This window comes from Quercus suber, unplaced genomic scaffold, assembly GCF_002906115.3.
Source record: "Quercus suber isolate HL8 unplaced genomic scaffold, Cork oak 2.0 scaffold_896, whole genome shotgun sequence".
NCBI classification, from domain to species: domain Eukaryota; kingdom Viridiplantae; phylum Streptophyta; class Magnoliopsida; order Fagales; family Fagaceae; genus Quercus; species Quercus suber.
The window spans coordinates 150,339-164,277 of NW_027070322.1; the positions used below are offsets into that span (position 1 = coordinate 150,339).

The 13,939-nt window shown below is 34.1% G+C and overlaps 1 protein-coding gene, 1 long non-coding RNA gene and 1 other non-coding gene across 3 annotated transcripts; 1 reads left to right on the forward strand and 2 right to left on the reverse strand.

Moving 5' to 3' along the window:
- Window positions 1–267: 267 nt before the first annotated feature.
- On the reverse strand, window positions 268–6,829 carry LOC111997486 (eukaryotic initiation factor 4A-11). The gene is made up of 5 exons (XM_065768161.1): window positions 6,666–6,829; window positions 4,379–4,448; window positions 4,114–4,220; window positions 1,966–2,396; window positions 268–1,201 (listed from the first exon to the last, which is right to left on the reverse strand). Exons 2-5 carry the CDS (start codon window positions 4,444–4,446, stop codon window positions 566–568), a joined length of 1,242 nt encoding a protein of 413 aa, XP_065624233.1. The 5' UTR covers window positions 4,447–4,448; window positions 6,666–6,829; the 3' UTR covers window positions 268–565.
- Window positions 5,145–5,280, reverse strand: LOC111997500 (small nucleolar RNA snoR98). Its single transcript, XR_002881368.2, has one exon. It is a non-coding gene; the product is annotated as a small nucleolar RNA snoR98 (small nucleolar RNA).
- A 3,309-nt stretch (window positions 6,830–10,138) lies between the features above and the next one.
- LOC136065243 (uncharacterized) lies at window positions 10,139–11,899 on the forward strand. Its single transcript, XR_010626876.1, has 2 exons — window positions 10,139–11,434; window positions 11,533–11,899. It is a non-coding gene; the product is annotated as an uncharacterized LOC136065243 (long non-coding RNA).
- The last annotated feature ends 2,040 nt before the right edge of the window (window positions 11,900–13,939 follow it).

The window sequence follows — 13,939 nt, forward strand, 5'->3', positions numbered from 1 at the left end:
AAACCAGGTTATTACCAAGAGGCAAAGCCAAGACCAAAATCTTGCACAACCCACTATGGCATCCCCAGATAATAGCAGATACAGCAACAGACATACTACAATCCTTGCATACTAAAGATGGATGGATAAAATGTACGTTAACTCTACAGAAGAGGGCAGATATAAATATCATCTGGGATAAAGAGCCTCAAAGTAAAAACCATCTCTTGAAACAATAGGCAAAGTTTTCAATCATTACTAATTTAACACCTTTGATAACTCAAAAAAGAAAACAATAATAATGATAGTATAATAATAAATAAGGGAGCTTAGAATACAAACCCTACCAAAAACAAAATTTTAAATAATCCCTCCAAGATGAAATAGGAACTTAGACTGTCTTTATGTTGCAATAATATGCGAAGCCCTAAACCCAATTCATTAAAAGGTCAGATATGTTTGCCAACATTAACTCGGGACACTAGATGGGGAAAAAAACAAAACAAAATTAAAAAGTTATAAAAAATAAATAGTACTATGAAAGGAAGAGAACCCCATGCCTCAAACAAAACCAAAAAAGACTTCATCACAGGAGATCTGCAATATTTGATGGCAGCTCCTCAACTTGCACATTGTAGAACTTCTGAATGTCAAACAGCATTCTCTCATCGTCCTTTGTAACAAAATTAATGGCAACACCCTTTCTCCCAAACCGTCCACTTCGTCCAATACGGTGAAGGTAATTTTCTGGTTGAGTCGGCAGATCAAAGTTTATGACCAAGGAGACTTGCTGCACATCAATACCACGAGCCAAGAGGTCAGTGGTGATGAGAACACGGGAAGATCCAGAGCGGAATTCGCGCATAATTATATCACGAGTATTCTGGTCCATGTCACCATGGGTGGCTGAGACTGTATGGTCACGGCCACGCATCTTGTCAGTGAGCCAGTCAACCTTGCGCCGTGTGTTCACAAAGATGACACTTTGGGTGATGGCCAGGGTTTCATAAAGATCACACAGTGTCTCAAGCTTCCACTCTTCCTTCTCAACATTCACATAAAACTGCTTGATACCCTCAAGGGTGAGTTCATCTCGCTTCACCAAGATTCTCACAGGCTTGTTCATAAACTTCCTAGTGATCTCAAGGGCTTCAGGAGGCATTGTAGCAGAGAACACCCCAACCTGAACCTTGGCAGGAAGTAACTGGAAAATATCATAGATCTGACAACCATAATAACAACATCAGAACATAATATCCAAGCCCTTCAAGAACTGCAAATCTTTGAACAAGATAAGAGAAGAGAGCACATGGAGAAAAAACAATAACAGAAGTTCAATCCTTTCATCAGTACAATTAATATATGAAGTTAGACATGGATTATTCATGAACAAAACAATAACTTTTTCTTATTATAAAGAGAGCAGTAAATAGTCATCATCCGGCTTTTGGACCTGAACAGCAGAATATAAAACCACTACACACCTAATCCAATTTAACCAGAAAACACACACAGACCTAATCCCATTAAAAAGAAAGATGGGTTCATTTTCAATTATTAAACCATTAAAATGACCAAGTAACCTTATACATGACCCAAAAACCCAATAGAACTTAAAAAAATATAGATAACCACAGAAATAGATCTGACTTGTAAATGAAACAGCACTAAAAAGAACACGAGGAATTTACTGTTAATCCGACAAGCCAAGTGCCTCAAATTCAAAGTGGCCCCTAAACTTCTTCCTGAAAGACTCCAATTGTCTTTAATTAGGGTAACACTGCTCCAATATTTAATTTCTTACTATGATACATCTTACTTCCCTCCCATAAATTGTTCATCAAAAACAAGATATTGCAAAATAGACATCTAACACATGCAAGCACCCATCCAAATATTTTTTTTTTGATGTCAAAGAGAAATTCTGTATGGTGCATATGCATTGCAAACATATAAAACGATCAAGATCAAAGTAAATTTACCAACCTGGTCCTTGAAACCACGAGAAAGCATTTCATCAGCCTCATCCAGTACAAACATCTTAATGTAATCAGGACGAAGTGACTGCCTTCGCAACATGTCAAATACACGACCAGGGGTGCCTACAACAACATGAACACCTGCCTGAAGGATGCGTTGATCCTCACGAACACTTGTGCCACCAACACAAGCATGAACCTTGACATTAAGATAATCACCAAGTGCCCGCATAACCTTCTCAATCTGTTGTGCTAGTTCCCTAGTGGGTGCCAAAACCAAAGCCTGGCACTGGACAAGGTCATAATCAAGTTGTTGCAAAATCCCAGAGCAGAAAGTTGCTGTTTTCCCAGTTCCAGACTGAGCCTGTTGAATTACATCAAGACCTTTGCAGAAAGGAACAATCCCCCTTTGCTGAATTGCAGAAGGCTTCTCAAAACCTTAAGTAGAGAATTTCATTAAAACATATCCAAATCCAAGCAAAAGATAAAGAAGAAGCAGGAGAATAGAACGAGTGTACATGATGATCGATTCAATGATAAACCATTCAATTTCCATGATGGTATGTTCATTGCAAAAACCATGACATTGAAAATCACCCTAAACTTTGGGGGTACAGCACTTTGTACTGAAATTATGAAAATTTGCAATTACAATTCCGATTATAACAAACTTCACAAACTGCACCCCATAGCCTGATTAACCATAATAATTTGGGACAATAACTTAAAACAGGGCACAACAGAGAAATCAACTTTTGACAATCTATGTTGCACAGACACGGACACGGACACGGACACAGACACAGACACAGACACAGGGATATGGCAATTTTTGAAAAATAAGGACACGATACGGCGGGAACACGGCGGTTAAATAATTAATTAAATTTTATATTTAGGCATATTTTTTAATATTTTTAGACATAAAATACATTTATGTTTAGAATTTAAATTATGTAAGAACTACAAATAAATAAATTAACACCCAAATTAGTACAATAATACACATAAAATATTTAGAGTACAATCCAAAGGTTTAAATAGGTTACGTTCAAATATTAATAATAATACTAAAAATAATAGTCAAAATAATAATATAAATTATTTTCTTTCGGACCAATGGCATCTTAATGACATCATGGCATTGACATATGGTGCTCAAAAGTTGAAAATTGAAATTGAAAGTTTGGAAGTGACTTTCATGTGGGTTGGCAGAAGACACAAAACAAAGAGGAAATATAAAAAAGTATTATAAAAGTTAAAATGAACAGAAGAAGACAGAAGGTATCTGGGTCTGCGAAGAAAAAGAAAATGAAGAAGAAGAAGAAGAAGAAGAAGAAGGAGAGAGGAGGAGCTCGCCGATCGAAAGGGACAGGGCACGCCGGCACAGCGTCAACGTCTATGGAGTTCGCCGATCAACTAGATCTAGCTCCGGCAAGGGACAGAGGGCAGCGGCAGCGGGCAGAGGTCAGAGAGAGGGTGGAATCTGTGATTTTTTTTTTCACTGCTGACATGTCGCATGTGTCAGATCCATGTCAGCGCCGTGTCAGAGAAGCAAAAAAAAAAAAAAAAAGACACCGCCGGACACCAGAATCTCGCGCGTCGTACCCGTTCCAGTGTCCGACACGACGCCAAAAATGGCTTGCCCATGCAACCTAGTTGACAATCTTGTGTCGGACACTGACACGACGCCAAAAATGGCGTGTCCGTGCAACCTAGTTGACAATCTTGTAACTTGTATGTGATCACTAATTTTAACAGTCAATCAATTTATGAGGTGCAATTTGCAGTCTCTTACAATTGGGGTGGTGATTGCAAGTTTTCATATTCGGGGCGCAAAATGCATATACCCCGTATTTTAGGGGTTTTATACAATTAAAATCAAATAAATAAATAAATAAACATACATACATATAATAAATTGTTTTTTTTTAAATGGACCCCCAGCCCACTTGGTTGTTACCATATTTTATAACAAGTTAATAACTGGTAGCCTACAATTCATGAGTTTTTAGAATGATTTGTTCATAAATTTTAAAAGAAGTTTTCCAGAGGGTGATGCAGGCTAACAATTTGGGTGCCATCAAAATTTCAATTTCACTTCTTTTTTACAACCAGAAGAAAAGATATTAAACAAAAGATCATCTATTCCTACCGTAAGCATAGATTCCTCTCAGAAGGTTTTCATGCAATTTCATTGAATCAAAACTTTCATAAACCTCATCATATGAGGTGAAGAACTCTTGCCCTTCAGTTGAGAGTCTGCAACAATTAATTTGTCAAAACAAATAATTAAAATTTGCACAAATCACAAAGCATGCATGAATTGATCCAACAATTTTAAGAGTAAAAAAAGCTTTATTGTATATTTAAATAGAAAGAACAGAAACCATGGTAAAGAATATAGAAAATAAACTTACAACTCATTCATTTTAGCATCAAACTGACGAGCATCAAATTGTGAACCTTCTGGAGCTGCACCTGCCATAGCTGTACACAGAAACAAATATTTAGTTAATAAGAAACTTCAGTGAGAGAGAGCAAGCACAAAGGACTAAAACAGAATAGCATATTTAAGCTCCAGAATTAATTCATTGATCCCATGATTTGTCAAATATAAATACATACACACAAGATAAAATAGATAAACATTTTCAAACAATTATGTGCTTTCAGTTGAAATAAATAAAATCAGGCTAATTCAAGGAACAAAGTGGTTTACAGGTAAAGATGGACAACCACACCACATGTCAAAAAGTGATAAAAAGTTGCTAAACAATGTAACAGAAGAGCCAAACTTGCAGACCAAACAAAGTGGCATACAAGTATTAGATTTTTGTCTTAATGTTTGGGGAAGATATTCTGAGTATACAGAAATCCATCATGATGGAAATAAATCCTTGAGCAACAGAAACCGCTTCACCCACTCCCCCAAAGTTTTGCTAAACGCAATATGCTTTGCCATTGTTTCCCTTAGAATTAGCAGAACCCAGGACAAAATAGAATAGTATTCTTACCACTCAGTACTTAATCATATATATTTGTGACTACAGTAGCCTTGGAATATAGGAGAAAAAACAAAACAAAACAAAAACTACTGCATGGATCAAAGTAGTGTATGAGTAAAGATGGAAAACCAAACCAAGCTTCGAAAAGTGATAAAAAATAAAATAAAAAGTTGCTAGACAATGTAACAGAAGAGCCAAACTTGCAAACCAAACAAAGCGGTATACAAGTATTAGATTTCTGTCTTAATGTCTGGGGAAGATATTCTGAGGAGTAGATGGAAATCTGTCATGATAGAAATAATTCATTAAGCAACAGAAACCACTTCACCCACTTCCCCAAAGTTTGACTAAACATAATATGCATTGCCATTGTTTCTCTTAGAATTAGCAGAAACTAGGAAAAACTGAATAGTATTCTTACCACTCAGTACTTAATAATAAATATGCCACTAGAGTAAACTTGGAACAAATAAAAAAATATAACACAAACTACTGCATGGATAAAAAAACATTTTACCTTGAGAATCATAACACTCACGATAAGTTCACCCTATAGAACATAACTTGAATACATAAAACAATACTTATTTTCCAATACAGTAATTGAATCTCTGAGCTCTCAGAAAGAGATGACACTAAAACTGCTCCCTTTCCTACATAGACCACTAAAGCCAACAGTTCCCCAGAAAAAATTCCCTCACCCTCTAGATGAGGGCCGAGAAAAAAACACACGAATACAAAACTAGGCCTTTTCACTCCTACTTCATCATATGTGTAGCTTCCCAAAAAAACTATCAAACTAAATAGTCCCACAAGCCTCAATCACTAAATTCCATCAATTTCCCACGCATCAATCACATTCTCTATCCCCCTACTCTTCTCAATCACCAAGCACAAGCACCCATTTAACATTATCACAAAAATCAAATATCTAACACAGACTACAATCATTGTCACAAACAAAACACAAACCAAACACAGCACCCAGTAAACACAATCACAAAAATCAAACAGCTAACAAGAACTACAACAATAATCACAAGCAAACAGACGAATCCCAGATCCCAAAAGAAACACATAGCACATACAAAAAGCAACCATTACACACTTACATCCAATATCAAATCTTTCAACCAAAAAACACCAAAAATTTCTACCAAATTCACCGCTTTTCCAACCCATCAGCCCACTCATCCACATACACAGTCCTGTACATAAAGCTTCACATACACACAAATTTATACATACTTTCAACCAGTACAAACAAACAAAAAAAATAACAACTTCATAAAAATTCACCATTTTTAAACCCATCACCCCATATTACCAAATACACAGTCCTATACATATATCTTTAAACACCTTCAATCCCACACAGAGATATATATACTATCAACCTGAACAAACAGGAAGAAAAAATCACAACTTTTTACAATTTCAGCATTTACCATCAAGCCCAACATCCATATACACAGTCCTATACATATAGCTATATATAGCTTCACACACACACAGACACACACAGAGAGATAAATACACTCAAGTTTCAACCAGAACAAACAAGAAACATGCGTATTTACAACAGACCCATCAACCCAAATATCCAAATACACATCCCTATACATACATAACATCACACAGAAACATAAGCACACACACACACAGAGAAACAGTGAGAGAGAGAGAGAGAGAGAGAGACCTGAAAGTGTTGAAGAAAAGTAGAGTGAAAGATTATTGAAAGAGGCTTGAAGAGAGAGCTAGGGTTTTTCCAAACTCCTCGGATCTGCGCCGTGGAGTTTGAATGGAAAGTTAAAGAGGAGGCGAAAGGTGAAAACAGCGAGCCTTTTATATATATTCCTATGTCTCTCTCTCTGTGTTTGTGTTTGTGTGTGTTTCTGTTTGTGTTGTTAGATTAGGTTAGGTTTTTTTTTGGTTTCCGGATTTACCCCTTTGGGTTTTGATTTATTACTTGAAGTCTGTTTGTTTGCTGAGAAAATTTTGTGGAAAAGGTTGGTTTTTGTTTGTTTGTTTGTTAGTTTAATAATAGAAACTGAAAGGGTTATGAGTACTTGGTTTGTTACAGGTTTTGGTAATAGAATTTGTGGTTGAAAAAAAAGATTGTATAAACATTTTTTTTTTTGGTTAAATCCTGTTTGGATTAGGGTTTGTTATAAAGGTATTTTTCTTTTAAAATATTGTCTTTTAATTTAAGTTATTCATTTAGCAAAACACTTAAAATTGAAAATCTATCACAAAGCACGATGACATGTACTAGGGTTTATTAGGGTGATGCTTTTTTTTTTTTTTTCAAAAATATTCCTTGAAGTAACATATAGATGAAAGATGATTTAATTACACCTGAAATGAATCGCAAGTTGCTTCTCAAAAAAAAAAAAGAAAAAAAAGAAAAGAAAAGAAAAGAAAAGATCACAAGTCTGTTACATATTAGTCTATATTCTTAAAGGGGTTAATTCTCATTAATAGGATCAATTACAAATATTTGTAATAAAAAATTTATATTTCTTAAGGCTATGAAACATTTTAAATTTTAAGGTAAAATACATTTCACATCCTCTAAATCTAAGGTCACCCTTAGATCGGTTCATTAACTTTTAAAACTTATAATTTACACCATTTACAATTACAACGACATCAATGTGTCAATTTTCACTATAGTTCGTCACATTTTTGCAGTTAACCCATCTAAAACAATATTGTTTTATATTTTTCTATTCAAAGTGATATCTTATTGTTTTTGAGTGGATTAGTGACAAGATTCCAATGAATGTTGATGAAAAGGGTACATTGATACATTGTAATACTTTTTTTTTTTTTTTTTTTGAGAAGGTACCATTGTAATACTTGATTGTGTAAATTATGAATTTATTTAAAAATTACTGGAAAAAAAAATTTATTTAACGTACTTGGTGAATTACACATTCCTTTCACATAAAGGTTGAATCCATATAAAAGATTTAGGAAATAATTTCTCATGCAAATTTCATATACTTTATAATTAATCAACCAATTTAAAGGCAATCTTAAATTAGGTTGTATGAATGGTATTTTAGCATATCTTTTAAGGTCAACATTTGCCCTTACCACATGAATTGGCTTATCTATGACATATATGCCAATCACGAAAAAAAATCCTTAGAATGTTTGTAAATATAGTGGGTGCATACTAGGCATCTTTAATTTTAGCCATTCGAATTTGATGGGGTTTAATATTAAAAAAAAAATTATCTAGCAAGTCATCGACATAATTACCATGAATTGAAATCATGCTTTTCAATTTAAGAACCAAACCCTTGGTTTTTAGAATTTGTGATTATGTATAAGTATAGTTCGAATTGGTTTTCAAAAGACCCTTAAAACTTTAGATATTAAACTCAGACATTCTCTCCTCCCTAACATATATATGCTAAATACGTGGATGATATTTCACTTTATAATGCACAATGGTTTACTTCAAAAGTCATAATAAAAAAAATAAAAAAAAGAAAAATGAAAAAGAAAGGAGACATCTTCACATTATTTAGGTAAAGAAATTCTTGAAACAAAAAAAGTCATGATAAGATAAGCAATGCTTACATGTGGTGCAGCTCTCAAAGCCATCCTTATCCAATGAACCAATTAGCAACATAGGTCTTGGCTTTCTATATAGTTTACAAAGCAAAAGAAAAGAGGAGGAAAAAAAAAAGAGTACTTTGCTCAGTGATTAGATGATATGATGTTATAATTTCAACACCTGGTCCTATGGCTGCATGAAATAGGTCACACCATGTGAGTCATCCACCATTATTGTGCTCACTTTTCTTGACTTTTGTGAATCATATTTTACTGTTCAACTATGCTTTTAAATGGCCAGTGGCACTTGGAAATGCTTAAGAGATAAGTAAGAAGAGGATAAATGAAGGTCTGTCCCTATCTACCTAGAAGAAAATATTGAGTAACACGTGTGAAATTATTTACTAGCCAAATTTATTTATTTTATTTACTTGATAGCCACATTTTTCGTTTTAGATTTGGCATGTTAGGCTTGGCATTTCCATGGGATCTTTGAGAAAATATCCAGACTCTCGTGGTACCTAATTATCCAAAAAATCATTAACCAGACCCTAAATTGCATTATCTTTAAAATAATAAAAATAGACATAAATTTGCATTACTGACTAGGCTTGTCTAGGCCCAAATCACTATCTCAGACACAGCTGAGGCCCAATTGCACAAGAAGTTTGGCCCAACAACCTTGTAAGTGAGCATTTTAAAAATTAAAAGGGAAATGTAAGGCCCTTCTAACATTTAATTGAAGTTGGGCCCATGGGCCAACACCATACCCCTCTCTCTCTCCAACTCCCAACTACATGCTACAAGACAGAATTAATAACTTTTTTTTTTATCCACTAACCATAACATTACAATGCAAATATCCTAAATTGATGGATACTTTGTAGACGTTTGTTGCAGCTTTTGAGTTCCAAAAAAGAGTGAGTTTGAGGGGAAGAATATATATATTTCTATACTATATATTATATATAAGATGATTTTTTTCTTAAAACTGGACTTTTATATGGTTCAAAAATACTATCATTAATAAATGATAACTTCTTTTAGAAATATGGTCATAAATGTCAAATAACAAATTTTATTTTGAATTCAAAAAGAAAACTCCTAAAATTTATGATTTTTATTTTCCTTTACATTCATCTTTTTACTCCCTAAAATTTAGCTTTTTTATTTATTTCTTTTTTGTAATGGATTCAAATTATTAACCTTTATCCAAAAAAGTAGAAGAGTTTTTGAGCACGCATAACCACCGGCTTAGAGGCTAGTGTGTGTGTGTATATATATATATATATAAAACAAATGGAAAAGGAAGACTTGAATTTTTTTTTTCTCATCGTAAAGGAAAATTAGTTAAATCATTGAGCTAAAAATAAGAGGAGATGCCAGTTGGGTTACAAAACTCTCGGCAATTATTCACTTAATTTAACATCTATTAAAATGCCGCTTTTTTGAGACTTTAGTCTTTGAGATCACTTTTGGCCTTAACATCACATCTTGTGGTAAATACTATTAAGTGAAAACTAAATCTAATGATACCAAATTTTTGATAACTTTTTTATAATTACTTTTTTTTTTAGTAACAAGATCTTTGATGTACTTGAAATTTTTTCTACTTTCTTAAACTTTCACTCTAAATCAAATTATTGGCTTAAGGTTGTCCATACCCATTTCGGATCATGACCTAGCAAAGCTGAAACAAACCAAAGACCTATCTCCAAAACGTACCTTATCCCAGTCAAAGAGACTTGACTAGAATTTAAATTAAAGGACAGCAATAGACAGTAGAAAAACCTGACCGTACAACAACCTTGATTGTATATTACTAACCGTATCATCTGAGACATATTTGTCTTTATAGTAATATGACTTGAGAAAGCAAGCAACTGTGTTGACATGGTTGAAAGTCATAGAATTTAGCCTGCTTAGATTGGTAAGCCCTCCTGTTTTACTTGCTATCATTTTTGTATTACATCTAGAGTTAAAGTTTTCTCATATTCTTCCCATTGGTTTATTATTTTGCAGAATGTATCATAATCATAGTGGAAAGATGCTACACTTTCATAAATCATTGTCATTTGTTTTTGGAAAATCTTATATTTTTTGGATTTAATCTTGGGATACCTTTAGAAAATTTAAAACAATCTGCATCTATTAATAGTTATGTAAATTTATCTTGACACTTTGACTTGGAAACAACACCAAGTTAGGGAGTGATACTCTCCTGAGGTGTCTGCTCAAATTTTAGTCACCCCTATCTCAAGGTGAGGAGCTACTGATAAGCTTATATGGACTCATGACATATGGTCAAAATAAGCTACCATTGAAAGTGTAGGGGAACTCAGGTAATGGATTCTCATCTGAGGATCATAGCACTGAGATGGAGACATTTTTGTGTGGAACGCATTAGGACTTACTCATCAAATCAAAATAGTGAAATGAAACATATTGAGTGATAGTAAGTGTTTCTTATGCAATGAGGTAGAGGAAACTTTGATCTTTTATCCTTGAAGTGCTTAGGCTATTTTGTTGGACTAGATTTAAGCCTTGGAATTGAGTTAATTTCTCCTTGCTCTTTGAAGCAGGGTTGGCTCAATGGATGGAGGATCCAAATTTTTATAGATTGATGTTTAAGGGTGCAAAAGAGAGTGCTTAAGGAGAGATAAAGCTTTTTTTTTGCAGGTATGTACAAGTCTCTATTGCAAAACAGGCAGATCAGAGCAACTGCAGTAAAGTACCAAGGCAAGTGTATCCAGTTGTGGAGGGTTGTGGATGTTGCTGACAATCAAGGGACACTAGCAGAGATGGTGTGGATAGGGTGGTTTTGGCTATGAAGCCAAATCATGCGAATGGCAGGCTGTTGCATTTCTTCCATATGGATGCCATTTCATGCGATGGCAGGTTGTTGCAGTTCTTCCTTATGCGACCAAATGGCATGCAACTAGATGCCTGGTTGTGCAAAAAGCATTAACTGAGGCTATACAGCTTGATTTTTGCAGATTTATTTCAACAAGATCTAGAGTGGAGGAGCTCTTTTTGAGGAAGAAAGTTCCTTGGGAAATTGTTGTGCTGGTTGAAGGCCATAAGTGCATGGAAGTTGGACAACGCTAGTGTTTATGTATGTTGTGCATAAGAGAGTCGCTGTAGATCTTGGGGCCCTGGCTACTCTTGCTTTCAAGTCTTATATACATTTTTGGACTCTACTACTAGTCAACCATTTTGACAATATTGTATCCAAAAACCAAACCGGGAAAAAATGTTATCTTTATACCTTTTTAGGACTAATTTATGCCTTGGGCATATGTCTGTGTGCAATCATTAACATTTTAGGACATTACATAAGAGATTTGTTTCTTTGTGTGAAAATTCCTTTTCATTTCTCCTGTTAAAGAAAATAAGAGCAATTGACTTAACCATCTAATGGCTCTAGCCGAGTAACATACATAGCTCATGACGCGAATTGCCTAATGAGTTATGTATGTTACATTATAAAAACTTGAGTCAAATTATATAAATTTCCAATAGAAAAACTTTGCTTAAATGGCTTAGAAGGGTAATGATAAGAAGGGAAATGAAGTTTGAATAGCTTCTCTTGTTTGTTAAAGGAAGGATGAAAATTGCCTAATGAGTTCCTAACTTCCAATTCAAAAGTATATAGGGCAAAACCGTCTTGCCCTTTCAAGAATGTAGTAGTGAATATTTGCTATGTTTACATGAGCTTTTGGTTTCAACCAAGGAACGTAAACAGATGAAGAGAATTCACAACACTTGATAATGTATTGAGAAATCTCATTAGTGCTTAGACCCGCTCGCACCCGGGGGGGGGGGGGGGGGGGGAGGTGGTGTGGGGGGTGTGGTGGTGGTGGTGTGGGCGGTGTGGGGAGTCATTAGTGAACTCATTGAAACCCTCATATAACTTGGGTACAATCATGAGACCAATTAGCTATTGTTTAAAATGTTATTTAAACCGAGGTATAGATTCAGGTGAAATGTCAACCAATTCCAAGTTAAAAAATAAAATAAATGGAAAGTAACTTGATTGGACATCGAGGATCCCTAGCTCTAAAGCATTTGATTTTTAATATCTTTAGTAATTTGCTAATTATATACTTTTTTGAGAGAAAATGAGACAAGACCATGCCCTTGAATTTATATTTCTCAATCCTTCGAAAAACTTCCAGTGAAGTTGTAGACTTGGTAGCCATAAACTGATTTAGATTCTCAAAAAAAAAAAAAAAAGAAAAAAAAAAAAAAGGATTTAGATTCTCTAGATTTTTTAGAGTACTCTACCAAATAAATTTCATTAAATCTTAACAATTCTTTAATAATTTAATAGTCTGGATTTTGCCATGTCAGCATTTCACTAACAATAATCTTAATTGTTTTGTTTGCAACATTATTTTATTTTGTTATTTTATTATATTTATTTTTTAGATATAAGATAGAAATTCTACTCTAGCTTAATCTAAGTGTATATATGTGTGATGCTCCTTTCTGGAGATTTGAATCTCGACCCTTACCTCCCACACCCCACAAATACTTATACTTGTGAAGTGACCATCACACTAAGGGTATACGGTGGTTATTTATTATTTTAAGAATACTGTTAGCGAAATACTGACATGACAAAATCTAGAACCTTAAATCATAAAAGAGTGTTGACCATCACACCAAAGGTGTACGGTGGTTATTTTATTATTTTAAGAATACTGTTAGCGGAATACTGACATGATAAAATCTAGAACCTTAAATCATAAAAGAGTGGTTAGGATTTAAGAAAATCTATTGGTAGAATACCCTAGGCAATCTAGAAAATCTGAATCAGCGACCAACACATTGAACAAGGTTCAGACGCTCCACAAGCATACTCATTATGATGCAAAAATTTGGCAGCTCTAGGTTCGGTGAAAGAAACATATTATTGAGAAATAAAATTCTTTTTAAAAAAAAATAGCAAAAAAGTGGGAGAGCAAAAACAAAAGCTGCAAAGAAAGACTAGAAAAAGGAATCATCAAAACTAATTAAGAGTGACATTGTTGACATGTTCTATAGAATTTGTACCATATTCCATCTGCTAACCATAAAAAGGCACAAAGAAATCAAAACTCACCAAAGAACTGAGTGAAAATGCATGTGAAGAAGTTCAAGTTGCGGGAATCATTGTAGGTCACTGCATGCGGAAGAGGCTTCACAATGGTGTCAATGTTGAATACTAGTTGATTATCATATCTCAAACTTAATTATGAACGGATTAAATGCAAAATTATACAAAGGTAGCAAATGAAAGAAGAAAATAAGAGTAAAGATATTATTGAGAGCCAAATAAACATAGATGTAAGCTGTATATTTCCAATAAGTGAGTTATGGATAACTATATTAGTGTCAAAAGTGTCAATTGATAGAAAG